Consider the following 26,309-nt stretch of genomic DNA (forward strand, 5'->3'; position numbering starts at 1 on the left):
AGAATGAAGGAAGATCTGGAAACCTGGTGCTGGTGGCTTATGCCTTTAGTCCTACAGAATATCATCCAGAATAAGAAAATCAAGGGAGGGCTGGGAGTGTGGCTTAGTAGTAGAGTAAGCATAGCAAGTAAAGAGCCCTAAGTTCAAACTCCAGTATTAAAAAAAAAAAAAAAAAAAAAAGTGGGAGTCTGGGTGCTGGTGGCTCACACCTGTAATCCTAGCTACTGAGGAAGCTGAGATCTGAGGATTGCGGTTCAAAGCCAGCCCGGGGAGGAAAGTCCATGACTCTTATCTCCAATTAACCACCAGAAAACCGGTAGTGGTGCTGTTCAAGTGGTAGGGCATTCACCTTAAGCTGAAGAGCTCAGGGACAGTGCCTACCCGAGTTCAAGCCCCAGGACTAACCAAAAAAAAAAAGAGGGTAGGGGGAAGGGGCCCAGCAGATGGTGGCATGGTAGCAGGTGAGTTGATGAGGAATGCAGTCTCTATGCTTGGAAGGGTTAGGTACTTCAGAAGAGGGATGCTTAATAATGTTTAATTCTGGGGCTGGGAAGGTGGCTCAGTGGTAGAGCGCTTGCCTTGCATGCATGAGGCCCTGGGTTCGATTCCCCAGCACCACATAAGCAAAAAGAAAAAAAGCCGGAAGTGGTGCTGTGGCTCAAGTGGTAGAGCGCTGGCCTTGAGCTGAAGAGCTGAGGGACAGCACCCAGGCCCAGAGTTCAGGCCCCACGACCGGACCCCCCCCCAAAAAAATAATGTTTAATTCTGAGCTATGACCTAAGTGATCTAAGCCCATGTGGGTGGCTCTGAATCACCAGCCATTGAGTGCTTTGTCACTTATTTCTGTATGACTGAGGCTCCGGAGAAAGGCAAGGAAGAGGGCAGGACCCACACCTGGCCAGCACAGCCTTCTCACCTTAGCTCTGCTCGCGAGGATCCAGTGATACCGGAGGATGAGTGCACCAGGTCCCCTGCAGAGCTCCAGGGGAAGATGACTGACTCCCAGCCCTGGTGGACTTCACACACACACACACACACACACACACACACACACACACACACACACACACACACACAGTGTACACACACACACACACACACTCTGTGATGGCATCTGGGTGACATCTTTCTTCCTCTGGTTGTGCTGGTGATTGGGAGAGTAACATTTCAACATCTCTCATGGCCCCTGTGTGGAGCTCCTCTTAACAATCCTAACTCAGCACCAGAAGAGCCCGTGGCATCTTGGCACCTTTATAGAGAACAAACCTGAAACTTGGAGAGGCAGCTCTTCTATGTGGAGCCACAGGAAGTAGCCATGGGGTCCCTGAATCCTCAGCCCCACTGAATGCTCCTATTCCTGGACACAAGCATGCAGGAGTCACTACTGGGGACCGAAGTGTCGAGAGTGCAGAGGGACAGACAGAATAGTAGACACATCATTCCATTCTAGAATTGTATGAAATGTGCTCCCCAATCCTCAGATCTCTCCAAAGTTACCCATCCAACCCCAGCCACAAACAATCAGGGTCCAGAAAGACTTGCTTTCACATTTAATAAAAGGAAAAGAAAGAAAACCAGAGGAAAGTAGGTAGCTGAGGGAGAAGGAAAGGAAGGGCAATTGGGCTAGGGCTGAGTGTGAACCCCGAGAGGTGAGTTCTCATTCTCTTTAGGTCCCCCAAACACAAGAGTCCACAAAGAAAGGGAGGACAATGACAGAGCTACCTCTGTGAGGACACACCTATTACAACCAGCCCTGGCTCCGCCAGGTGAGCTGAGGGTGCCCATGGCCTCGGCATCCATCAGATAGGTGCCAGGAGCAGGTTGGACTCAGTAGGAGCGGGGAGAGGCCGGGCACAGCCCCTCAGCGTCACTGGAGGAGGAAGTGTCAGGCCTGCCATGTTGGACAGCCACAGGAAATGGCTGGTGCCACACCCATCTGTCCCTGCAAGGCTCCCAGGAAGATGAACCTGGCAAATAACTCTATGGCCTCAAATGTGCAGGAAAACAGCCCATTCCCCTCCCCCTGCCAGTCTTCTGGGCAGAGGGGGAGGGTGACCCAAGGGAGCACTGAACAAAGGATAAAAGACTCGGACTCCAGGGGAAAAGAATATAAAGATTGCAGATGAGCTATGCAAATGAGATGGGAGCTGACTTGACCTCTATACCTCATTTGCATATCCTATGCAAATGAGACTCCTAATATAATAAATATATTTCTAACCTTTGTAATAAATATTCTGTTTCTTCTCTCTCTCCCCTTCCCTAGGAAACAAACACAGTGGCTCCGGGGCCAGCTTGGACTGACACTGCAGCCAAGGCTGGCTGGACATACACAAGAACCTAGAGGCACAGGAATGGAGGTTATGAGGGTCCCCTCTAAAGACAGGCTCATGTCGGGAAGGATGAGGGATGAGATGCCCAGGGACATCTAGGACAGGATACTTAAAAAGGATTCACCTATTTTACAAAAGTGCCTTTCCCCCAGGACTGGAGGGTGGCATTCAGGACAGGGGACAATGGGAACACGGAGGAACACAGCTGGGGAAGGCCTAGGCTCTGGAGTGTAGGATGAGGGTCTTGCTAAAAATGGAGCTGGTGGAGAACTCCCCTATTAATGGAGCCCAGGGAGTAGCCTCAAAAGAAAAATAACATTTAGTTCCCCTGCACCCGCCCCCCCCACCTCCGTTGCCCCAAACTGTGCCTGACACACAACCACAACAGGATTTAGAAACACAGAACAGCACTGAAGCAAACAGAACCACAGGTCATTCGGGCTGCAGTATGAATGGTGCTCCTGGAACTGTGCAGCCAGAAGCTCCTAGAGGGCGCCTGTGGGTCTCCAAGTCTGTGTTTACAAGTCCCTTGGCCTCCACCCTGGCAGCCCTGGTATGAGTAGCCCTCCTGGTTCCCACCAAAAAGATCAAAATGGACAGAACTCCTGGATAGGGACAATGAGTCCCCCACCATAGGCCCTGGAGCCTTTCATCAGTAGAGCAGGCACCTGAGCACAGGGCTCAGCCTTCTACCACACACACACACACACACACACACACACACGTGCACGCGCACACACACACACACACACATACACCCCTGGGCTGAGCCTACCAGCTGCTGCCAGCCTCTCCCTTTGGGGAGCAGGGAGGACCTGCCAAGGGCCCATGGGAGAAGGCTGTGGAGAGACTCTGGCAGTGAGAAGCTGTGAGGGAGGGAGGGCAGGGCAGTGTCCACCCCTTCCAAGGGAGCTGAGGGCCACACTGCCCACTTGTGACAACGGCTCATGGTTTGTGTCTTTCAGCCTCCAATACAACCCAGATTGGTATCACTGCCCAGCTCTGCCTGACTGGCCAAAGGAAACAGCCCCAGGCCTGCTTGTAGGACCAGGGGTGACAGGTGGGAGAATAGGATTGGAGTGGTCAATCTGGAGGAGTAAAGGCAGTTGGAGAGAGGTGGCAGGGCCCCACTATCCATGGGGTCCCCAAGCAGTTTTGCTCTTTTCTGACTGAGCACTATGGGAGGTGACTCTGGCGTACTCCTGGGTATAGCTTGGCCCCTTAGGGAGAGACATCTAGTGGCCAATGGCCTGGGAGTGGACAGCACCTGGGCACATAGGTGCCCCATGAACACCCACCTCCCTGGCAGCACACACTTCTGTGCTAAAGCCAGTCTTAGTGCCTACTGGGAGCTGCTACCCAGAAAAGCCAGAGGTGGAGGCAGAAGACCATGGCTGGGGGCAGGGGGTCATGGGTGGGGAAAGGAATGGATTCAGGCCGTGGGTTACAACCCAGTGGGGAACAAAGTCCCATTGAAGAGGTTCAGTACACCCAGCTAACGGGCACCCACTGGGGCTCCGTCCGCAGCTTCTCCATGGCAGCCTGGAGCTCACGGAAGGTCCTCTCGAGGTTGCTGTTGACCAGGCTGAGGTCGAAGTAGTGCCCATAGCCCCTCTGGATGCGGCTGCTCTCCTCCACTGTCCGTCTCAGGTCTGTCTCCTGCCGGGCATGGGGGAGGGGGGGGCATCCCATCAGACAGTGCCCACATCTCACCCCCAGCAACAGGGGTCTCCAGCCTGTGCCTCTCCCAAAGTCTCCAGCACAGTGGCCAGGGAGAGAGGAACTCCTCCCTGGGTACCCCAAGGCAGAACTATGCAACTGGAGTCAGATGGATGGGTGAAAGGAAGGAAGGAAATAAACCATAGGAAGTGCTTGGTGGGGCCCTAAACATTTTGTAACCCAAAGAATCTTCACTATAATCTGCAAGGTTTGGGTTCTCTCTAGTTTACAACAGAAAACTATGTACAAAGAGGTCACAGGCAGCCTAGAACCCAGGCTAAATAAGGCTTTCTCCCAACTCATGCTCCCTCCAGGCTGACCAGGTCCTTACCTATGCAGCATGACCAATGGGCCTTGGCTAGGCAGGGGTGGGAAAGGGAACTTGAAAATTAAGTAAGCCAAGAGCAGCTGCTGCCCAGCAGCCCAGTCCAGTGTATTTCTTGCCAAATGAAGGTTCCCAGAGCAAGAACCAGGCAAAGACTCAGAGCTGAGAGTGGGGATGGGGTAGAGGCTTACACTCACCCAATCCATGCCCACCCCCCCTTTACAGCTTCTCTCATCTGCATGGTGCTCAGATATCAGAGCCTGATAGTTGCAGTAATACATGTGACCAGCAGAGGGACCCCCTGAACTCAGAATTCTGCAAACCTGACCCATCCTGGGGTTCTGCAGCTCAGGTGCCCTGGAGTAAGGCAGACAGCCTTTCTACCAGAAGCTCCCTGGTCCCTGATACCAACGCATCATCTCAGCTAGCCTCCCACTTTCACATCCTCCCTCCCTTTGGCCTTCTCCTAGCAGTAAGCTCATGGAACAGCCCCTGCCCACCTTTGCCTAACCTATCTTCCACTGGCCCTCTGGAGCTTCCCTTGGCCAGTACTCTGTCCATGCAAGATGGATGGAGCAGAAGCTTTTGTGCCTCAGGATATCAGTGACTAGGCATTCTACTTACCCTCTCAGGTCTCCCTTTCCACATCTATAAATCAGGAATCAGCAGTCCTAGTTCAGTGGCAGAGCACTTGTCTAGCATGTGCAAGGTCCTGGGTTCCATCCTCAATATGACACACATATATAAAATCTCAAAGCTATGCTAGGTGTGGTGGTGCATACCTGTAATCCCAGCACTCAGAAGGCTAGCGCAGGAAAATCATGTTTGCGGCTAGTCTGAGCTATATAATATGTTCCAAGCAATTTGGGTTATATAGTTAAAAAAAAAAAACCTTAAAAACAAGTAAAAAACAAAAAAAAAGTCCTTAAAAAACAAACAAAAAAAAAGTTCTACCTCATTGATAAGTTCAGTGAGGACTTCTTCCTTTCCTACACCATCCATCCATCATCCTTTTCTCTTTCCTTTTTTTTTTTTTTTAAATTGCTCATGGGGCTTGAACTCTGGGCCAGGTGTTGTTCCCAAGCCTTTTTGCTCACAGCTAGTGCTCTATCACTCTAAGCTATGGCTCCAATTCCAATTTTCTAGTGATTAACTGTAGATACAAGTCTCACAGACTTTCCTGCCTGGGTTGGTTTTGTTTTTTTCTTTATTTTTATTTTTTGGGTCCGGTCGTGGGGCCTGAACTCTGGGCCTGGGCGCTGTCCCTCAAAGCTAGCACTCTACCACTTGAGCCACAGTGCCACTTCCTGCTTTTTTCTTTCTGCTTATGTGGTGCTGAGGAATCGAACCTAGGGCCTTATGCATGCAAGGCAAGTGCTCTACCACTGAGCCACCTTCCCAGCCCTCCGGGTTGGTTTTGAACTGTAATCCTCAGATCTCAGCCTCCTGCGTAACTAGGATTACGGGGTAAGCCACCTTCACCCAGCGCCCACACCATCTTCTTTTTTCCATCATCTAGAGCCTGCCCCATCACCACGATCACAGCTCAGAGCCACTCACCGTGAGCTGCTTGGTGGACACTCCACTCTCCAGAGCAGCCCGGTTCATAGCCCGCAGAGTCTCAAAGTCGGGGGCCTCAATGAAAACCACGTAAGGGACAAACTCAGCTGTCCTCAGCACCTTCACGGCCTACAGGAGAAGAGCAGCAGGGGAAGTATATCCCACACATGTCCTGAGAACAGAATGCTGGGTGACAGGGTGGACACCTGAGGGTGGGTAAGAAAGGGGCACCTGGGATTCTGGGCCTTGAGTCCTGTGGATGAATGGTAGACAAACTCAAGGAGCAGGAAATGAGGATCTGAGAAGCTGAGAAAGGAGGGCCTCTGGGTGGGCTAGGTCCCTAGCACTAATGAGGGGTATATAGGGCTGCTTGGGAGATAAGAGGGGAACAGAGTACATGGACAGCGTACTGGCAGGCCAGGCTGTACCTGAGGGTTGACATCCAGCACGCACACCTTGCCGGCAGCAACCACACCCCGGATGGAATCGATTCGTGTGCCATACAAGTTGCCTTCATATTCGCCATGTTCCAGGTAGCGGCCAGCACGGATGTCAGCCTCCATCTCCCCACGGGACACAAAGCTGTAGCCCTGGCCTTCCCGCTCTGAGTCCTTGGGTCTCCGGGATGTGTCTGGGGGTGAGGAGGGAGAAAGGACTGAACGGCCACAGGTAAGACATCACAAATATATGCACGTGTTCTAGGTGAGTCCTACATTTTCAGGCCTGGGGGGTGAAGTCTGGCTTCCACCTTCCCAGTACAGCTGCCTTCTCACACACACCTGCCCTCACCTTGGCCACTGGCACAGACATAGGTGGACACAGGACTCTGTTCTGGGAGAGCCTTCAGTGAGCACCTGGTCCAATCCTGCGCTCATAGATGGCAACTGAGGCCCAGAATAGCAATGTGTGGCCCAAAGCCACAAGGGTGAAGCAGCACTCTGGCTACCTCAAGGTGCCAGAAGCATTTACCATCAGTGCTGCCATCACCAACACCTGCACTCAGCCTGATGGTCCCATCACTGAGAGGCCCTGACTGCCACAAGGCCACACTCACTTTTGTCATAGCTTGTAAGCATAGGAAAAGGAAAGGGGCCGAACCTGCAGTTCCCTCTACCACCCACAGAAGGCGAACACCCCACAGCTCACTCCCTGACCTAGTGCCATAAACTTGTTCCTTCCTTGAGGGAAACCAGCCTATACAGAGGCAGCCCCTACTCCAGACACCCACCCAGCAGGGCCCAGCTCCTTACTCACAGGGTACTGTGGTGCCATAGCGATCTGGATCCCACATGATGAGCTTGTTCTTCAGGCTGCGCCGGCCCACACCCTGCGCCCCAATCAGCACCAGGGTTTTCCGGCGGAATGGGGGCATGCGGGCCACCTCCTCATAAATAAGCAGTTCATGGCGGTCAAACTCTGGACACAGGGGGAGATGGCACTGCTCATCAGGCTGCACGGTGGAGGAGGGGCAGAGCACTCAGGGAGGTCAAGGATCAAAGGGTTTGGGAGTAAGGGAGAAGAGGGGGGGACCTTGGTAGGGTCAAGGCTGGCAGTGTCTGAGGCAGGAAAGCAAATTCACAAGTCACTGAGGTGCGAATACCCACCTGCATTCTTGGTGGTCAAATACATCATTCGCTTCTTCTTCTTTCCCGAAAGGCTGCCGCATAAGGTCCCTGGCCATATGGAGGTGGGTGAGTAAGGCAGGCAGATTCCATGCTGCCCGCCCTGCAATCGCAGATTGAGGCTAGGGGAGGGAGCTCCTACCTGAGGTGGGTGTCAGCTCCAGGTCCCGTTTGACAAACGCCTTCCGCTTCTCCTCCAGCAGCTGGCTAGGAATGAGCCCAGCACTGCCCCCTTCCACATGGCAGGCCTGCAACAATCACCAGCCTGAGTGAGAAAACCCCTCCGTGTGCCTTTATCTCTTCCCCTTCCCACCATACCTGGAAAAGCTTCAGGTAACACCCAGAGCTCACCTGCCACCAGTTGGCATCATCCTGGTTTACAATCTGGAGCAAATCGCCAGCGTTGAAGCGCAGGCCTGCTTCCTTGCATGGGATGAGACTGTCTCGGGCCGGGTCATAGTCAAAGTGGCATTTAACAAATACCTGGGTCCAGGAATTGGTGAAAAGTTAAAGGAAAGAACAGAGGTAGTCTCTGTTGGAAGGGCAGGTGGCCCATGGTCTTCCCCTTACCCCTTCCTCTCTACCCCCCTCTCTTTTCCCTCGGTCATGCAGCTTGAACTCTGGGTCTAGGCATTGTTACTCAGCTCTTCAGCTCAAGGCTAGCACTCTACTCACTTGGGCTACAGCACCACTTGCGGTTTTCTGGTTGTTTATTGGAGATAAGAGTCTCACAGACTTTCCTACTTGGGCTGGCTTTGATCCCTCAGATCTCAGCCTCCTGAGTAGCTAGGATTACAGGCATGAGGCACCAATCCCCTTCCTCTCTTAACTGCCAACCCCTCCCCAGAACACTGATGTCTCCAGGCCTGTCCTCCCTGAGTCCCAGTCTTTCTTGACATATAGAAGACTCAGGTTGAGCTGGGTGCTGGTGGCTCATGCCTGTAATCCTAGCTACTCAGGAGGCTGAGATCTGAGGATCGTGGTTCAAAGCCAACCCAGGCAAGAAAGTCCATGAGACTCTTTTCTCCAGTAAACCACCAGAAAACCGGAAGTAGCGCTATGGTTCAAGTGGTAGAGCACTAGCCTTGAGCTGAATAGCTCAGAGACAGCGCCTAGGCCCAGAGTTCAAGCCCCACGACAGAAGAAGAAGAAGAAGGAGGAGGAGGAAGAGGAGGAGGCAGAGGAAGAGGAAGAGGAGGAGGAGGAGGAGGAGGAGGAGGAGGAGGAGGAGGAGGAGGAGGAGGAGGAGGAGGAGGAGGAGGAGGAGGAGGAGGAGGAGGAGAAAAAGAAGACTCGGGTTGAGGGATGAAGAAACTGCTCAGGGTTGAGACTGGCCTAGAACTGAAGAGACAGGGTCACCCAGGTAGAGGACCCTGGGACCTAACTCCTTATTTCTCTGGCTGCCATCTCCCTCCTGGAACAGAGGGCTCTAAGAGAATAGAGCTTCAGGGATGGTGAGAGGTACAGTGTGTGTGTGTGTGTGGTAGAGGGAGAGGATGGCAAAGCAGCCCAACTTCTGCAATCCACCAATCAGGAGATAGTTGTCGAGGGCATACAACAAGCCCACCCTGCACAGGATCATCTATGTGTGCAAAGCCCATTGCACAGGGTATAGATGTTCTCTTGTACACTCAAGTGGCACCCAAGTGGCAGAAATGCATAGTAATCTCTCACACATGCATAAGTGCCTAAGCAGCCTGCAGACAAAGGCACAAGCACCTATACAACGCAGGGCTGAGCTACCCTCGGGCCCTGGAATCCTGTTGTCTGTTTTGTCTGAAAAGGAGAAGCTCCATGAGCCCTGGGGCCCTCACAGCTGGGAGACTCCACCATCCATTGGGCCTTGTGAGGGGTGGAAGGTTAGGTAGAAAAACCCACCTGACGAGGCAGATGGGGCTCCTGGTAGCTAGGCAGGATCTTGAGGATGACGCTGCCACTGGCACTGCGTAGGAGCTCCTGCAGTGCCCGGGGGTCGCTACCCACCGGCTGCCCATTCACCTCCTTGATGATGTCCCCCACGTGCAGCAGGCCTTGCTGGGCCACCATGCCCCCGTGCAGTATGCGTGCGATCACCAACTCGCCACCCTCCACCCGAAATGTCACACCCTAAGGGACAGAGGTGTATGTAATAAGGCTCCAAACCAGAATCTTCAGATGGGTCTCCTAATGAGCCTCCGACCTTGTCCCCACCCACCCCCACACTCCAAAATCCGCTTCCATCTGCCCCCCTACTTTGTATACAGGTGCTAGGGCTTGAACTCAGGGCTTCAAGCACTCTCTTTGGTCTTTTCAGTCAAGGCCGACATTCTACCACACTCTACCATTTGTGCCACAACTCCACTTCCGGCTTTTTGCTGGTACTGTGGAGGTAAGAGTCTCAGGGTTTCAAACTGTGATCCTCAGATCTCAGCCTCCTGAGTAGCTAGGATTACAGGAGTGGGCCACTAGCAACTGACCTGTTCCAATTCTCCACCACAAGAGGCATTAAGGGGCAAAAGCTCAGCCCTGAGAGGTCCTGACCTCTGTGTTGGCAGCTCGGGCTTCTGTGCTCTCCTGGGTCTGCATAAGACCTTCCTTGGGCAAAGCTGAGCCGACCTTCATCTTCAGCCCCTCCTAATCTTTCCTGTCCCCTCATTGGTTATTCTGCAGATACCAGCTCTGGCCCTGCCTGGCCCCCTTACCAGATGCTCTCCTGCAGTCTTGCGGATGCCCACCATGCGCACCGCATCTGGAGGTACCGGCTGGTTGCTGAATGTGGGGTCCAGACCAGGGCTGGGGGGTGGTGTCTCATAAGTTTTGGAGGCTACTGAGTCGTGCGTCTCCAGAAGGGACTGGAGAAATGATGGGGAACGAAGGAGCATTAAAGCAGTTCCCTAGGAACTTCTGCAGGCCCCACCCCCAGCCACACGCCCCTCCCATTCCACGCCTTCCAAACAGCCCCGCCCACACGCATGCCCCACCCACTTCCCCGCCCCAGCCACTTGCCCCTCCCACTGCCCCACCTCGCCTAAAGCATCCCTGCCACACCACGCCCACTTCCCTCCAACAGCCTCCGCCCCCAGCCGCATGCCCCGCCCACTCCCCCCAACCTGGAAGTGCGGCTCCTGGAGGATTCGCGCCAGCTCTGCAGCGGTGCTGCTCTGCTCTGCCAGCTGTGCCAGGTCCCGCAGGATCTCCTGCACCAGCTCCAGGTTGTTGTCCCGCACAGCTTCCAGCTTCGTCTCCTCTAGTCTCTCATGGGCCTGGGTATGGGGACAGGACAGGTGAGGCTGGCTGCTTCCCGGGAGCTCGTGTCCTGCCCCCAGCTCCCCGCATCCCCACACCAACCAGCCTCTGCCCAGCCCCAGTGCTGACTTTGGATCCCACCCACGGCGGAGCCTTAGGTATCAGCTTCCACAGCTCCCTCACACACAAACACCACACCCACAGACTCGCCCATTTTTCTTGCCCTAAAATGATTAGTGCCTAGGCTCTAAGTTCAAGCCCCCGGACAGACACAGACACACGTGTAACCTCAAAGAATTCCATGCACATCCCTTCTACCCCATTCACACCCAAATCTTAGAAGGAACATTTTCACTAGTTTATGGTTTATTCGAGTTCTTTTGGGGAGCTCTCTGGCTAGTTGATTTGGGGTTTTGAATCAGATTCTCCATTCTCTTGCCTTCCAAGCACTAGTACCGCAGGTATGCACTACCATGCCTGACTTATTATTTGCCGCCCTGCCTGCCTGCCTTCCTTTTTTTCTTTTTCTTTTTGTCATATCAGGATTTGAACTAAGGGCCTAACACTCACACAGCTTGGTTGGTTGGCTGGTACTCTAGCACTTGAGCCATGACTCCAGCCAGGTTTTTGCTGCTTATTCAGAAGACAGTCTTGCAAATTTTTCTGCTCTGGCTGGGTTTGAACCACAATTCTCCATATCTTAGCATCCTGAATAGCTAGGATTATAATCATAAACTGCTGGTACCCCTGGAAACCTTTGAAACTTGGGGGTTTTAGTTTAACTAGTTTGTTGCCTCCTCCTCCTCCTCCTCCTCCTCCTCCTCTTCCTCCTCCTCCTCCTCCTCCTCCCAGTCCTGGGGCTTCAACTCAGGGCCTGTTCTTGTAACCTAACTGTATACCCTAGAAATCACTTTTGCTGCCACATGGAGATCTTCTCCAATCTTTGTGTCTTGAACTCAGAGCCACATGCTCTTAATTAGCTTTTGCACTCATGACTGATGCTCTACCACATACACTATGCCTCTAGGGTAGCTTTTTTACTGGAGTATTAGAGATAAGAGTCTCACAGACTTTTCTGCCCTGATTGACTGAACCTCAATCCTCAGAGCGGAGCCTCCTGAGTAGTTAGGATTGTACAAGCATTGAGCCATCAGGTGTGGCTTCCAGTTGTTTTGTTTGTTTTTTCTTAATTACTGCATTTGATTCTATTGCATGACTAGAGTCCTGTAATTTACTGTAATTTATTCAATCAATTTAAGTATTTAGGTTAGTTCTAGTATTTTGCTATTGCAACTAAGACTGCAGCAGATAACTGTGTTAACTACAGAGAGAGAGAGAGAGAGAGAGAGAGAGAGAGAGAATATTCTGTGTCTGTGGAGATCTTCCCTGTCAAGTCTTACAGGACCAAGCAATAAATACATTTGTGGTTTTCTTACTGTTGACAAACTCCCTTCCATGGGCTGGGCGGATCTGCTCTCCCTGCAGCATGACAAGAGATTTCCCGGATGATCAAACCTTTGAATGCCTGCCAATCCCATAGATGAGAAATGTCTTTTCCGTGGGGCTTAATTTGCATTCTGCTTATCACAAATGAAGACAAGCATCTCTTCATATTTTTAAGGACCATCTGCATATATCTATTTCTGTGAACTGTCTGTTCATGATTTTTGCCAATTTTTCTATTTGTTTCCTTTTTTCTCATTTTTAAATGTTCTCTCTATATTGAGATTAGCCCTTTATTTGTGATACTTCTTGCAGATCGCTTCCTTGGGTTTGTCATATGTCTTTTGATTCTGCTTATGGTGTTTTTGCCGTGCAAAAAATTTTTTAATGTGGTTGAATTCAATTAATCTCTTATGTATCTGAATTTTAAAGCATGAAGTGAGGGCTTTCCCTACACAGTTTTCTTCTAAGATATTTCACATCTAGACTTCTGTTTGGAGTTAATTCTCGTATGTAGTCTGAGATTCCAGTTTGAAATATTTCAAAACAATGACCAGATGTTTTAATGTTATTTATTAAAACAATAAGAAAATAATTGCTTAGTTTTTTAAATGTGAGAATAAAAGCATGATTACTTTTTTTTTTTTAAATGCATGCATGGTGGCTCACATCTGTAATTCCAGATACTTGAGGGGCTGAAATCGGGAGGATTGTGGCTCTAGGCCAAACTGGGCAAAAAGTTCACAAGATTCCATTTTAACCAATAGTTGGACACAGAGTTACACACCTGTCACATCAGCTATAGTAAGAGGCATTTTAAAATAGAAGTATCAGGGCTGGGAATGTGGCTTAGTAGTAGAGTGCTTTAGCATGCATAAAGCCCTGGGTTTGATTCCTAGTACCACATAAACAAAAACAAAACAAGACAGAAGTGGCACTGTGGCTCAAGTGGTAGGGTACTATCCTTGAGCAAAAGAAGCTCAGAGACAGTGCCCAGGCCCTGAGTTCAAGCCCCAGGACTGGCAGAAGAAAGAGGAAGAAGAAGGAGGAGGAGGAGGAGGAGGAGGAAGAGGAGGAGGAGGAGGAGGAGGAGGGGGAGGAAGAAGGAAGAAGAAGAGGAGGAGGAGGAAGTATCACAGTGTAGACACAGAAAGCAAGAACTTATGTCAAAATAGCCAGAGCAAACATGAATTGGAGGCATGACTCAGCAGTAGAACACCTGCCTAGCAAGCATAAGACCTTGAGTTCAAACCCCAGGTCCACCAAAAAAAAAAAAGAAAGAAAGAAAGAAGGAAAGAGAGAGAGAGAGAGAAAGAAAGAAAGAGAGAGAGAGAGGAAGAAAGAAAGAAAGACAAAAGAAAGAAAATGAGGAAAAAATCCTTATATTTTGATGTACACATATTGAACTACTTCTAGATAAAATTATATCATGTCTGAAATATATTTCAAAATAATTCAGGAGGGCTGGGAATGTGGCTTAGTACAGGGCTTTTCTAGCGTGCATGAAGCCCTGGGTTCAATTCCTCAGTACCACACACAGAGAAAAGGCCGCAAGTGGTGCTGTAGCTTAAGTGGTAGAGTGCTAACCTCCTGCACAGAGAGGCTAAAGGACAGTACTCAGGCCCTGAGTTCAAGCTCCAGGACTGGCAAAAAAAAAATTCAGGAGAGAGGGATGAGGGTGGAAAGATAGATGAATGAGTTGTTAAATGTTGAAGTAGGGTGATGGAAGGGACTGTTTATGAGATCTTGCTATGATATCCAGGTTGGTCTTGAAATTCTGGGCTCAGAGATCCTTCTGTGTCTATTTCCTGGTTGCCAGAGCTACTAGAAGAAGCCACTACACCCAGCTCAAGACAGGGAGATTTCAGTCACTCATAGGAATAGTATGAGGATTCATTGAGATATTGTGCTAAGCATACAGCAGTTGTACAATATAGGCTAGATGCTGGCTGGGGGAAACACATGGAAGAGACAAAGGATTCTCATTTGGGCACAAGAACAGGTCTCAAAGAGTTGATTTCCTAGAGCCTGTGTGATCTAGTCACTGAGTTCAACATAGCCTATGGAGCCTGAGTGGGAGATGGAGGCTTCTCAAGGCTCTGGGTCATTACTGTGCCCAGGACAATGTTATGAATCTGCCACCAGAGTTTGAACTCAGGGACTTATGTTTGCTCAACTGGTATACCACCACTTGAACCATGCCTCTTGTCTTGTTTTTTTTTGTGCTGGGAATGGAACTTGAACTCAAGGCCTCACACTCTGGCTTGGCCTCCTTATTCACAATTGGCACTCTACCACCATGCTCCACCACCTCTAGTCTGACATTATGCTGGTTAACTGGAGATGGGAGTCTCATAGACTTTTATCCCCCAGGCTGGTTTTGAACTTTAGTCCTCAGATCTCAGCTCAACCAGCCCAACCAGGCTTACTTTCTGGAGATGGAGTCTTGAAGAGTTTTCTGCCCAGGCTGACTTCAAATCGCAAACATCCAGCTCTCAGAATCCTGAGTAGCTAGTATAATAGACATGAACCAACAACAGCTAGGCTGCTTTTAGTTATTTTTACTCTTAAAAGGGAGTCATGGGGGAGGGGGGGAGATGGGAACGTATGGGAAGGGGAAACAAAGGAGGAGGCAACAATGCTTGGTAAGAAATGTACTCATTACCTTGCCCATGTAATTGTAACCCTCTGTACAGTATTTTCATAATTAAAAATAAATAAATAATAAACATGTAGTTAAAAAATAAAAGGGAATCATGTAAATTATACAGATTTCTGGATATTCACACAGTGAGACAAAAAGAAGATACTCTTAGGAGAGAAACACAAAGGTGCAATGCCTAAGTGCCTCTTCATATTTATATAAAATATACATAATGGAAGTGGCACTGTGGCTCAAGTAGTAGAGCATGTCCCTTGAGCTGAAATGTTCAGTGACAGAGCCCAGGCCCAGAGTTCAAGCCCCATGATTGACAAAAAAAAAAAACCATATATATATAGAGAGAGAGAGGCGGGGGAGGGAAGGAGAGAGAGAGAGAGAATGAATTCCAAGATATGGAAACAAGAGTCCTCTTCTTTTATCCTTTGTTTTTCTTTTTTTCTTTCTTTTTAGTTTTTAGTTTTTGACGAGTCTGTCTTCTTTACCTTATATATGGTGTATTCAAGTGTACATGTTTGGAAGGGTTTGGGGGAGGGTTCAGAACTCGAGGGAAAAAAGGCGAAAAGGTGCAGCAGTGAAACACACTGGAAAATGGTACAAATGAACTATACAACTTGTGGGTGGAAATGGGAGGGAGGGACAGGGAGAGAGTGAGGGAACAGAAGACACTGTACGAAAGGAAATGTACTCATTACCTGATTCATATAATTGTAACCCCTCTGTACATCACCTCTATATTAACAATAAATTAATAATAAAAAGGGAATCATATGGCCGGAGGCATGGCTCAGTGGTAAGTACCTACCTCAGAACCTCAAAAAAGTGAAAAAAAATTATACACACATTTGTATGTGTATACACACACATATACATATGTTCCTGAAGAATTTTTGTTTAATATTATTAAGTAAAAAATTATTTTTTACACTATGACATTGCTAAGGCAGTCTTACTCTTCTTATAAGTAATCCACACACCATGCACACACTGCAGTTGAGAGGCAGCAAGCCCCAGAGCCAGGAGAATGATCAGGATTTCTATGGTAACCATTTGTAGCATTCTGCTTTCAAAAATCATCCTCAGCAAAGCCAGGCTTGGGCTCAGCAAGCCAGAAGTTTGGGCCAGGTAGAAGCTTGGCCTAATTACTGGTAGAACCAGAGTCACACCTGCTTTGCCAGGTAACCCAGAGCCTCTGAAGGCTGCAAGCTAAGAAACTCCACGTAGCCATTTCCTTGAAAGCTTTTTGCCCTGCTCTCCCCACTCCAACCCTTCTGATCTTGGCAGAAAACAAGGCCCTCTCATCGTAGCCATTTCCTTGAAAGCTTTTTGCCCTGCTCTCCCCACTCCAACCCTTCTGATCTTGGCAGAAAACAAGGCCCTCTCATTTGAACCCTAGGGATGGACACCAGTGGCTCATGCCATTGTTAACCCCTGGGACTTTCCATGTCTGCTCTTACCCTCCCCAGGCCTTCAACCATTCCACAGATAGTAACGTATCTAGGATGTGTCCTAGGTCACAGTGTCCCCTGCAGCAGGACTTGCTTCTTCTGCCTTAGGGCCAGCCACAGCCTCCAATAAAGAGCCCCCACCCTAGCCTTACAGAAAACCCACCATCTGGCTCTACTGCCTTCTCCCTCCCAGCCAGCCATCACTCACTGCTCACTTCCTGTCACTCTCCCCACCATTCACTAAAAACCTTGGGATTGCCTCAGTCCTCTTCCCACACCAACACCTGTTATTGCCGGGATTCTGAGATCCACAAGCCATGCTCACCCACACCACAGTGTTCATTCCTGGACATCTTTATCACTCATGACCTGCCACCCACAGCAGCCATACTCTACAAAGTCATGGCATCCCCAGAGCTGTCCTGGGAAATTTTTTACTCCCTAGCTCCTTTTCTTTGACCTCAGTCTTTTCCATCTGTAAACGGCCTTTGCCCTCCTAAACACTCCGTGATCTCAGCACAGCCCAGACCTTCACCTCCATTCTTTCCTTGGCTCTCTGCTTCCTCCCATCCTGGCCCTCAGAGGTAATGCTCTGAGCTGTTCTCCAGGCCCCTTCATATGTCTCCTCCTGCATCTGGAGAGCCAGCACACACTGGACCAAAGCCACCTCTTCTTTCTCTTTGTCTCTGCTCTAGGAAATCTTTGCCTACCACCCTGAGAAATCAGCATCTTGACAGTGCAGGCTCCTGTTCATTTGGTTCCATGTCCCTTCAGTGACTAGTCATCTTCATCTCTGAATCTCCCTACGCAACCCTTGGCCCCTAAGTCCTGGAGGACTGCCCTGCTTCCATTATGAATTCCAAGCCTGAACCTCTAGCTATCACTTCCAGGTCTGCCCACCTCTGTGTGCTACACCCCACCCCAAACACCAAGTTTTACCAGCACCAGATGGCTCTTAGCAGCCTCAACTGGAATCACTGCACAGCCCCTAATTGGTCTTTGCCACCCCAGATGTGACCCTCCATGACCTGACATTTCCTTTGTCTCACACCTGACGTTCCAGCTTCACACCGGCACATTGTCCCTGCACACTTCCAGCTTCTTCTCACCTTGCTGTTCCTGCACAAGCTCTTTTTGTGGTCCAGAACACCCAACCCCCTTCATCCTCTGCACTCAACCAGATGACTCTTCCTCCAGGAAGCCTCTCCAGCTGCCCCTTCCTCCTCCACCTTCCTCCCCTGGGCTGAGTTAGCACCTGTTCTCAACCTCCTTCCCTAAACACCTAGTGCAACTGCTTTTGGCACGGCCATTACCAAAATCTTTTGTCATTCCCCTCCTGCCTCTCTCTTTTCAGTCCTGAGTCTTGAACTGAAGGCCTGGACATTCTCCATTAGCCTCTTTGTGCTCAAGGCTAGCATCTACCACCTGAGCCATAGCACCATTTCTGGCTATTTCTGAGTAGTTTATTGGAGATAAGAGTCTCATGGACTGTCCTGCCTGGGCTGACTATGAACCGCGATCAACATTCTAATCCTCCTGAGTAGCTAGTATTACAGATGTGAGCCACTGGTGCCCAACTGCCATTTCCTCTTTATTGTGTGTGTGTGTGTGTTTGTATGTGTGTGTGTGTGTGTGTGTGTGCACGCGCGCGTGTGCACCAGTTCTGGGGCTTAAATTGGGCCTTGCATTCTCTCTTGACTTTTTTACTCAGTCTACCACTTGAGCTATACCTCCTCTTCTGGCTTTGGCTGGTTAATTGAAGAGTCTCACAGATTGTTCTGCCTGGGCTGGCCTCAAACCACAATCCTCAGATCTCAGCCTCCTGAGTAACTAGAATTACAAGTGTGAGCCACTAGCACCCAAGCATTGCCATTTCCTCTTTTGCTGAATCTGTCATCCCACCTGATTCACCTCCTGAAATGCCAAAAGGCAGAAGAATGGACAGGACAAACAAAGTTCTGTGCATATGCAGGCTCCCTGCCTGTCAGACCCTCCACAAAGCTTGCAGCCATCAAACATCCATCACATTCACTAGCCAGGTTCAGGTGGCAACCCCCTCCCACACACCTGCAGCCTCAGGCTCATCACATGGGCATGATATTCTTCTACATATTCCTTCAGGGGTCTTCTCATACTACATGCCCCATTCCCAGAGACTTCTGTAGCTTCCCAGTCACAGTACCCTTGTGTGCCCTGGAACACTATACCTTGGCCAGGGATCTGACTATGGGGCTTTCCATAATGCCTCGAAGGAAGATCAGATCCAGCTCTGCAGCACCTGTGGCATTGGGGAGGGATCCCAGGTTGTCCAGGACTTGCTGCATGGCTGGAGGGGGAAAGTAGGCAGTGAGATACTTGGGTACCAGCTGGGCACAGAAGACCAAATTGCACCACCATGCATCCCTCTCCCTCCTCCCTAGCAGCATTTCCCTCCCTCCTCACACAGGCATCCAGGCCCTGTATGCCTGGGACAGAGGCCCTTAGGGGTGAGGGTGGGGGTGGGAGGTTTCTTGGCTTGTTCTTCCACGCTAAGTAAAGCCAGCCTGGGCAGGTAGAGAGTCCAGGCAATAGGAAATAGTCTCTGGGGGTTGGGAGATGGATGTCAGGTTTTAGATCTGCCCACCACCAGGAATACACAGGCTTACCACTCAACCCCTAGATGGGCTGAAACCTAGAGACTCATCCAGCTGCACCTGGCAGGCTCAGGGATGACAGACAATGCTTAGCGCATGTACCATGAGGTCAGATCCAGAATCAAGCAGACAGATTCACTGCAGCATCAAGTACAAGCTACACCATTAACTCAATGTAGCATGACACAAGTCACTGTCCCTTACTGGTCCCAGTCTTTCCCATTAGCTCTGACAGACAGTAACCTATCTGTCAGAAAATTTAACATAAATGGTAGGAAGTCATAGTTGAAGCCTGGAACGCTGGCAGGAACCCTGCCACTGCAGACATCCAAGGGCTGAAGAGATTTAACCAAGGCCATGAGTACACTTGAGGATGTGGGATAAGGCTGCCTGGCTGAGATGGAAGCTCCAGGCTGTGGCAGATTCCAGGGAAAGGCAAGAGAGAAGCAGAGTGTGCCCAGCTGGAGGCAGAGATGGGCAGGGGGTATCATTACTCTGCCACCCACGTCTACATCTGTGTAGCAGCACCCAGGCCCTGGAGGAGGGGTACATTCATTCCCAGCACCTCTCAACACTCTTGTCAAGGCTCCCCTCCTTTAGGAAGGTGTGGAGGATGGGCAGGCAGGGCACTGAAACTGGAGCTGGCAGAGGAGGTTCTGGGGCTCCTGTTTACCTTTTCCAGAAACAACATTCCAGTCTGTCTTCCATGTCTCTCCTGTGCAGGCCCGGGCCTCACAAGGGTTAAAGACTGCAAAATACTCCATGGGCTCTGAAAGGCGCCAGGACAGGGATCCATCCTACTGTGCTAGGGATGTACTCTGATCATAAACTCCCCAGCCGCCCAGTTTAGTAACTGGGGAAAGGAGGGGAAGTAATCCAGGGGAAATGACACCCTTGGCCCAGGTCAGCTCCCCCACGGCGGGCCAGTCTCCCAAGACCTTTACGGATCCCAGGGAGCCAGCCCCCTTCTGAAGATTCTTTTCCAGCCTCCAAACACTGCTGCTGAGGGTAAGTTAAGGAGCAAGCTTTCCCGCCCCCCCCCCCCACCTCTCCACCCGCAACCTCCTACCTTCCCTCCGGAGCTCCGCTTCCTCAGAGGAGCCCAAAGAAATGCCCTCCAAGGAGGCCTCGCTGCCTGGGCTGCCAGCCATAACGACCCCGGTACTGGGCACCCGGGAAGCTTGCGCGCTGCCCGCCCGCCTTCCCGGCCAAACCCGGACAGCCCTGGAGAAGGCGGAACTCGGGAGCGCAGCAGAACCAGCCAATAGCGAGGCTCCGCCAGCCAACCTCCTTGCTGATTGGCCAAGGCTGCTAGGCTGCGGGGTGGGGAGGAGGTGGCAACCGGTGGGAGGGGGCGGTGACAGGAGAAAGCCATCCCACAGATGCCCTAACTCCCATCTTCTAGTACCAGGTAGAGAGAAGCAACGGCTTCTAGAAGGTGTGGACGGTGGGAGTAAGCCCCTTTGGACTGTTGTGGCGCCCAGGCACCCTACCCTCTCAGCCTTCCCTCAAGGATAGAAACCCAAAGCAGGGCTTGGCACCCCTCTTTCATGACATCTCCCCCAGACCTTTGACCTCTGGTCTCTGCCTCCTCCTCCAGTGTCAGTTACAGTGGCTCCTCAATCAAAGGAAGCCACCCAAACCCACTCTAGGTAGGTCCAAGATATAGTTGGATAGTTGGTACTGTGATGGCCTGAAGCAAGTACCTCAGTCCTAAATGCTTCCCCCTACAGGTGGCTAGCCACCACCCACCCAGGTGAAGAGGGGAATGGTGGGGGAGGGAGGGTGGCATCCCTGAGGAAGGGAAGGCCTCAGCCCTTGGAGTCTACATCTAGTATCCCCTCCCCCATTTCTCATCAGCTCTGCCCTAGGGTGAGGGGTGATGCCCAAGAGACAAGCCAGGTATCTTGGAACTGGGGGAGAGAAAATATGAAGGGTCATGGGGAGGGAAGAATGTGATTGGCAGCTACCCTGGCACTATGCCCCATCCCTCTGAGCCTCTGTATCTATGAGGCCACGACCTGGAGACTTGCTGCAACCACCAGTAAACTGGTCTCTGAGGAGCTGTACAATGTCTCTAAGTGCCTCTGGTTGCCAGGGCAGCAGGCAGATTACACACCAGGACAATAACTAGGGATGCAAGAAAAATTTAAAGAGACAGCTCTATCTGAAAGTAGCCCCATATCCCCACCTTGATTTTTTTCAAAAAGGACTGTAGTCAGGCACTGATGGTGTGTGCCTATAATCCTAGTTACTCAGAAGGCTGAGATCTGAGAATCACAATTTGAAGCCAACCCAGAAGGGCTGGCTTCTCTCATCTCCTATTAATCATCAAAGAGCCAGAAGTGGAGCTGTAGCTCAAGTGGTAGAGCATTAGCCTTGAGCAGAAAAAGCTCAAGGGACAATGCCCAGGCCCTGAGTTCAAACCCCAGTACAAGCACATACAAAAGCAAGTGAGCAAACAAACAGACAAGCAATTAGTCTAGTAAAGGGTGAAGAGAGAGGTCAGGAGTAAGATCTCCAAACTCTTAGCTCATGGTACCACCCACAGATCTTCCAACCCTCCCCCCACCCATTCCTAACAACATTCAAGTGGCATCTCTTATCTCTCTACAAGAGGAATATGCTCACACCATTCTTCCCTCCAAAATGACAACTGTATTGACTTGTCAGAAAGGGTAGGACCTCCATAGCTTCATCTCTGTAGAGCCCAAGGCAAGGGGAAGGAAATAGTAGGGAAAGGATAGAAGGGGAAGATATAGGCAGAAGGGGAGGGAGAAGAGAATCTGACCTCAGCCAAGCACAACTCATCTTGAGCACAGCTGTCTGTCAGTCCCATGGGAAGTGAAATGACCATCAGATGATAAGGAGAAGAATGCATCCCTTTCATTTGTGAGGCTGGGAACTAAGATACCTTTAGAGGGCTAGCTCTGGGAAGAGGAACAGTCTGTACTTTTTCCTTTGAATATGAGAAGCCAGAAGTAGCCCCAGGCACAGCAACCAGGGGAGCAGAGGCCCTAGGAATCTTTTGAGAGAGTTCCATCCCCAGAGCTCTACTCCCGGTCCCCCAAGCCTACTGTGCCCCTATCAAGTGGCCTGCAGCTGGGAAGCCAAATTGCTGGGCGGGCTCCTCCCTCTACATCCCAGCTGGGTGCTTTTAATGGGTTTACTGGGCAGCCCCAGATGAAGGACCTTTAATCACAGGCTCAGGGATGAGTTTAATTAACCCCTAAGCAGCTTAGAGGGGGGCTCAGGCAAAATGGAGCAAGGGGAGAGAGTAGAGGTGAGGGGGTGGCAGCAGGCTGGGCAGCAGATGGAGGCCCAGAGCCCTCCACGCCTGCAGAAGACTACCAGTGCAGGGAGAGGAGGCCTCTCCTGGGGGACAAGACCATAGCCAGGGCTCTGGCACCTAAAACATTTCAGTGGCAGGAGGGCAAGGCCCAGGGCCAGGAAGGAGCTGCATCTCAGTTGGGGAATTCTCACCAAAGCCAAAGCAGCTCTACGAAGCCCTTGGAGAGCCTCAAAGCAAGGAACTTAACCTGGTGGGTCCCCAGAAAGCACTCACAGGTGCATGAACCCCTGGAATGAGATGCATGGTGAGGGCCCATCACTGTCATCAGTCTCCTCCAAGATCACTGAATGTGAACGACAGTGACCTTGTCTGATCACCTTGACTGACAGTGAACTGGTGTTGACTGACACCAGGCCATGAGGTCAAGGACAAAGCAAGACAGTAACAGCTGCAGAATAATTGTGAACACTCCTCCCTCTCACCCTCTTCAGCCTCTTTACAGAATTGGAAATGAAAATCAGCCTCCATGAGGCTTAGCTGCTGGCTCCAAGGCTTTCCAGTCTGTCTAGCAGCCCACCCCCTTGCTGGAAAATCTCCTACAGTATCACACCTGGCATTGTTGCCCCTGCACTCACGCCCAGCTGGTCTACGGTACTTCTCAGCACTGGACTGGGCTGTTCTCCAAGGCCTGGCCCTCAAGGCCCTCCTGGGAACCCTTTCTTAAGCTGTCCAACCCCTTCTGTCCCCAGTACAGAACCCACAGAGAGGAGATGGCCTGGGTGAAGGGCTGAGTAGCCATGGAGTGAACTGTGGGGGTGCACCTCTGAACCACTGAAAGAAACTGACAGGCTCACCCCCTTCTTACCAGACTCGGAGTTGGTGGCAGCAACAGGCATGGTGAGGTCTCAAGGGCTCTGAAGTGTCTCCCCTGGAGAGGGGAGAGAGGAAGATGAGAAGGGAACAGAGCAAAGCAGGGCACAATGAAGAGGAAAGATGTCCCCTGGAGGAGCATACACACAGGAGGGAGACAGCACTGCTCAGAAACTAGGAACTGGATAGCCACAGTGATCCCAAATGTCCTGAGTGGCAGGATCAGCATATCCCCTTCTTGGAGTAGGAGGAGGAAGAATAAGAAGAGGAGGAGGAAGAAGAAGAGGAGGAGGAAGAGGAGGAGGAGGAGGAGGAGGAGGAGGAGGAGGAGGAGGAGGAGGAGGAGGAGGAGGAGGAGGAGGAGGAGGAGGAGGAGGAGGAAGAGGAGGAGACAGGGACAGATCAGAAAGGTTAATCAAGTTTCTCAGGGTCACAAAACTCATTGGAAAAACTGCAAACAGTAACCATGTTTTTGTTTTTTTTTTTTTTTTTACTCTAAGCACATAGAATTCGTGCGTGGCAGTGAACACGTATATTCCTAGCTACTCTGGAGGCAGTGGTAGGTCATTCGAGCCTAGGGAGTTCAAAACCAGCTTGAGCACCATAAGCAAGATTTATCTCAAAAACAAACAATTCCATGAAACAGGTCTTTTGTCTTTTGTCTTCTTTTCTAAGTAGGGATGGGTAAGCAAAAGTCTAGAATTGCTTCTCATTCTCCCAGGACAGGGGATGACAGGGGACAACAGGGGATAGGGTTACCCCTCACTCTTTCTTCCCTTGCCTTCCTGGGCATATGCTGCTGGGGGGAGGGGGGGACACTAATTCCCCATTGCCATGACAACGGGAGGCAGTGGCTCACAGCAGGGATGGGGGAGTGGGGGGGAGCAGCTGGCAGTGCCCACTTTAGGAATGAATGCCTCCTGGGCCCATGGAGTGGGAGAGAACCTTGGCTACTTCACTTCCTTCTTCCCCAAGGATTCTTCTCAGAGGAACCACTACCCCAATTTCAAGAAAACTCTCCAGCTCCATTCTTTTCCCAGGCCTGAGCAGGTCACCTGAGTTCTGGTGGCAGAAATGACAAAACAGCGTGGGAATCTCTTCCTCCTAGACCTGCTCCTGAGAATGAGAAAGGACACCCCTCTCTCACTGCACCCAGGTTGGGAGAAATGCCCAGGATCCACTGTGCCAGCTGGTGCCCCAGTACAGTTCCTAGAGAGCAGGAGATGCCTTCTCCTAGCTGGAGCTCTTCTCCCCTGTCACTGGTGCAGCTCAGAGGGGGAGAACTGGAGTCCTTGATCCTAGAGCTGGAGGTGGGAAGAGGCAGGAGGGAGCCTATATGGAACCCCCATGCCCCGCCCTAGAGACGTGCCCAGGCTGCCTGGAGTTTTTCCCTGGGGAGCTGGTTCCCACGCTGTCGCTTGCTCTGCCCCACCCCCACCCAAGCTTCGGAGAGGGCGAGGCCAGCTGTGTCCACAGGAGAAGGGCAGTGCCAGGCAAGGCAGCCTGGCTTTACGCCAAAGTCTAAGGGGCCCAGGCATCAGGGAACCCTCATCTCCGTTTCCCAAAGCCTGAGCCCGCCGGCCACTGGTGCCTCCTAGGGGAGGGTCCCCAACCCACCGTGAGGCCGGCCACCCTGGAAGGGGAAAGATTTCCTCCAGCCTGCCCACCCATCTCTCCATCACCGAAAGGTGAGGATGGAGGAAGGTCTGACAAAGGTGCTTTGGGGACCGACGGGTCGTGGGGAGGGTTGGCCAGAGCTGAGGGCGGGAGGACGGGGTCTGGAGACCAGGCAGACGTGCCGGTACTCACAAGCAGATCGCTCCCCCCCCCCCAACACACACACACACACACACACACACACACACACACACACACACACACACACACCAGCCCAGGCCAAACCCGCCGGGCGCTAGGACCAAGGGGAAGGAGGGGGGCGTGTTGCGCGCCATCAAAGAAGGCGCTTTGCACCGAGCCCGCGGGAGGAGGGCGGGATGAGGTCACTGAATGATTGCACCCCCGAAAAAACCCTAATCCTATTCCCCCGCCGCCCCCTCAGTTGATATAACTTTGTCAGCCTGGCTCCTTGCTTCTGGCACCCACCAGTCCTCTGAACTCTGGCCTCCGCAACCCCCCCAACTCCAAAAGCGCCTTCTCCTGCCTGAGAGATGTGGGGGTGTCGAGCACCCCCTTCCCAGACACCCCCCCTCCCAGGGAAGACTGAGGTGTTGGGCCTCCTGGGAGATGAGGTGACCAGGGGACCCTGCATGATCTCGGTCTAACTCCCCCGCCGCCGGAAGCGCGAATGCCGAGGCTCTTACGTAATGCCGAGATTCGAAGTCCCCCCGCATCTCCACCCCGCAGAGCCCCCCGAGGGACCGCGCGGGTAGCGGGGCTCCGCACCGCTCGGAACCCCGGTGTCTGAGGTCACGTTGGAGGCCCCACCACAGAGCGGGGGGAGGGGAGGGCAGCGTCGGGAGACAGCAGGGTTTGGCTCTCCCTACCCGCACCCCTCAAAGAGGGCCTGGGGGGAGGGTGGGCAGGGGCTGGGGAAGCTGGGGACGAGCTTGGGGGAGAGGGGCCCCGAGTTTGGACGCGCACAGAGAATAGGACCCTAAGTGTCATGCCAGGACGCACAGACAGCCGGGGTCCTGGGGATGGCTGCTGGCCAGAGGCCTGGGGACACCTACCTGGCGCGTTGGGGAGCCCCTGGCTCCCGGCGACTCCAAGCGCAGCCTGGCGCGCGGCGTTTATTGCCTGTCAATCGCTAGCCCGGCTCTTAAAGCTGCAGGGCCGGGTCTGCGCGGCGCGAGGGGGCGGGGACAGAAAGGGGAGGGCAGAGGTGGGGGGAGTGGAGACCTGGGGACGACTGGGTAGAGAGTATTGCCCAGTAGTTGGTGGGTGGGCAGGGAGATGAGGGTTAGGAGGCACCTCACGACCCCCTCCCAGCACAGACTACGACATGTACCCACTAGCGTCCCTCGCGCTTAAGAATCCTTTAACAGGGTGATTGTGTGCTAATGAGACCCGCCCCATTAACGGGATTCTTGTACCTGCATTCCTGTGTCTGGTTATGTTATATGTTACCTACAATTACAAGGGGGTCAGGTAGTCTTAGGATGCCAACCTTCAGGCCTCCTCCCTATGACAGCGTTGAAAAACTTGGGATGAGCCGGGTGC

At 51.8% G+C, this 26,309-nt stretch overlaps 1 protein-coding gene across 3 annotated transcripts; it reads right to left on the bottom strand.

Annotated features, from left to right (window-relative positions):
• Positions 1-1,543: 1,543 nt before the first annotated feature.
• On the bottom strand, positions 1,544-25,860 carry Mpp2 (membrane palmitoylated protein 2). Of its 3 annotated transcripts, none has more exons than XM_042674157.1 (12): positions 25,820-25,860; positions 18,542-18,660; positions 10,649-10,801; positions 10,241-10,390; positions 9,438-9,665; positions 7,911-8,042; positions 7,702-7,807; positions 7,542-7,610; positions 7,192-7,353; positions 6,366-6,568; positions 5,938-6,066; positions 1,544-3,992 (listed from the first exon to the last, which is right to left on the bottom strand). In XM_042674157.1, the coding sequence occupies exons 2-12, from the start codon at positions 18,656-18,658 to the stop codon at positions 3,816-3,818; spliced, it is 1,626 nt and encodes a 541-aa protein (XP_042530091.1). In that variant the 5' UTR covers positions 18,659-18,660; positions 25,820-25,860; the 3' UTR covers positions 1,544-3,815. The 3 variants fall into 3 exon arrangements, with proteins under 3 accessions (XP_042530091.1, XP_042530090.1, XP_042530089.1); XM_042674156.1 differs by lacking the exon at positions 25,820-25,860 and adding an exon at positions 23,125-23,191; XM_042674155.1 differs by lacking the exon at positions 25,820-25,860 and adding an exon at positions 20,037-20,166.
• Positions 25,861-26,309: the final 449 nt, after the last annotated feature.

This window comes from Dipodomys spectabilis, unplaced genomic scaffold (assembly GCF_019054845.1).
Source record: "Dipodomys spectabilis isolate Male_0828 unplaced genomic scaffold, ASM1905484v1 ptg000018l, whole genome shotgun sequence".
NCBI lineage: Eukaryota > Metazoa > Chordata > Mammalia > Rodentia > Heteromyidae > Dipodomys > Dipodomys spectabilis.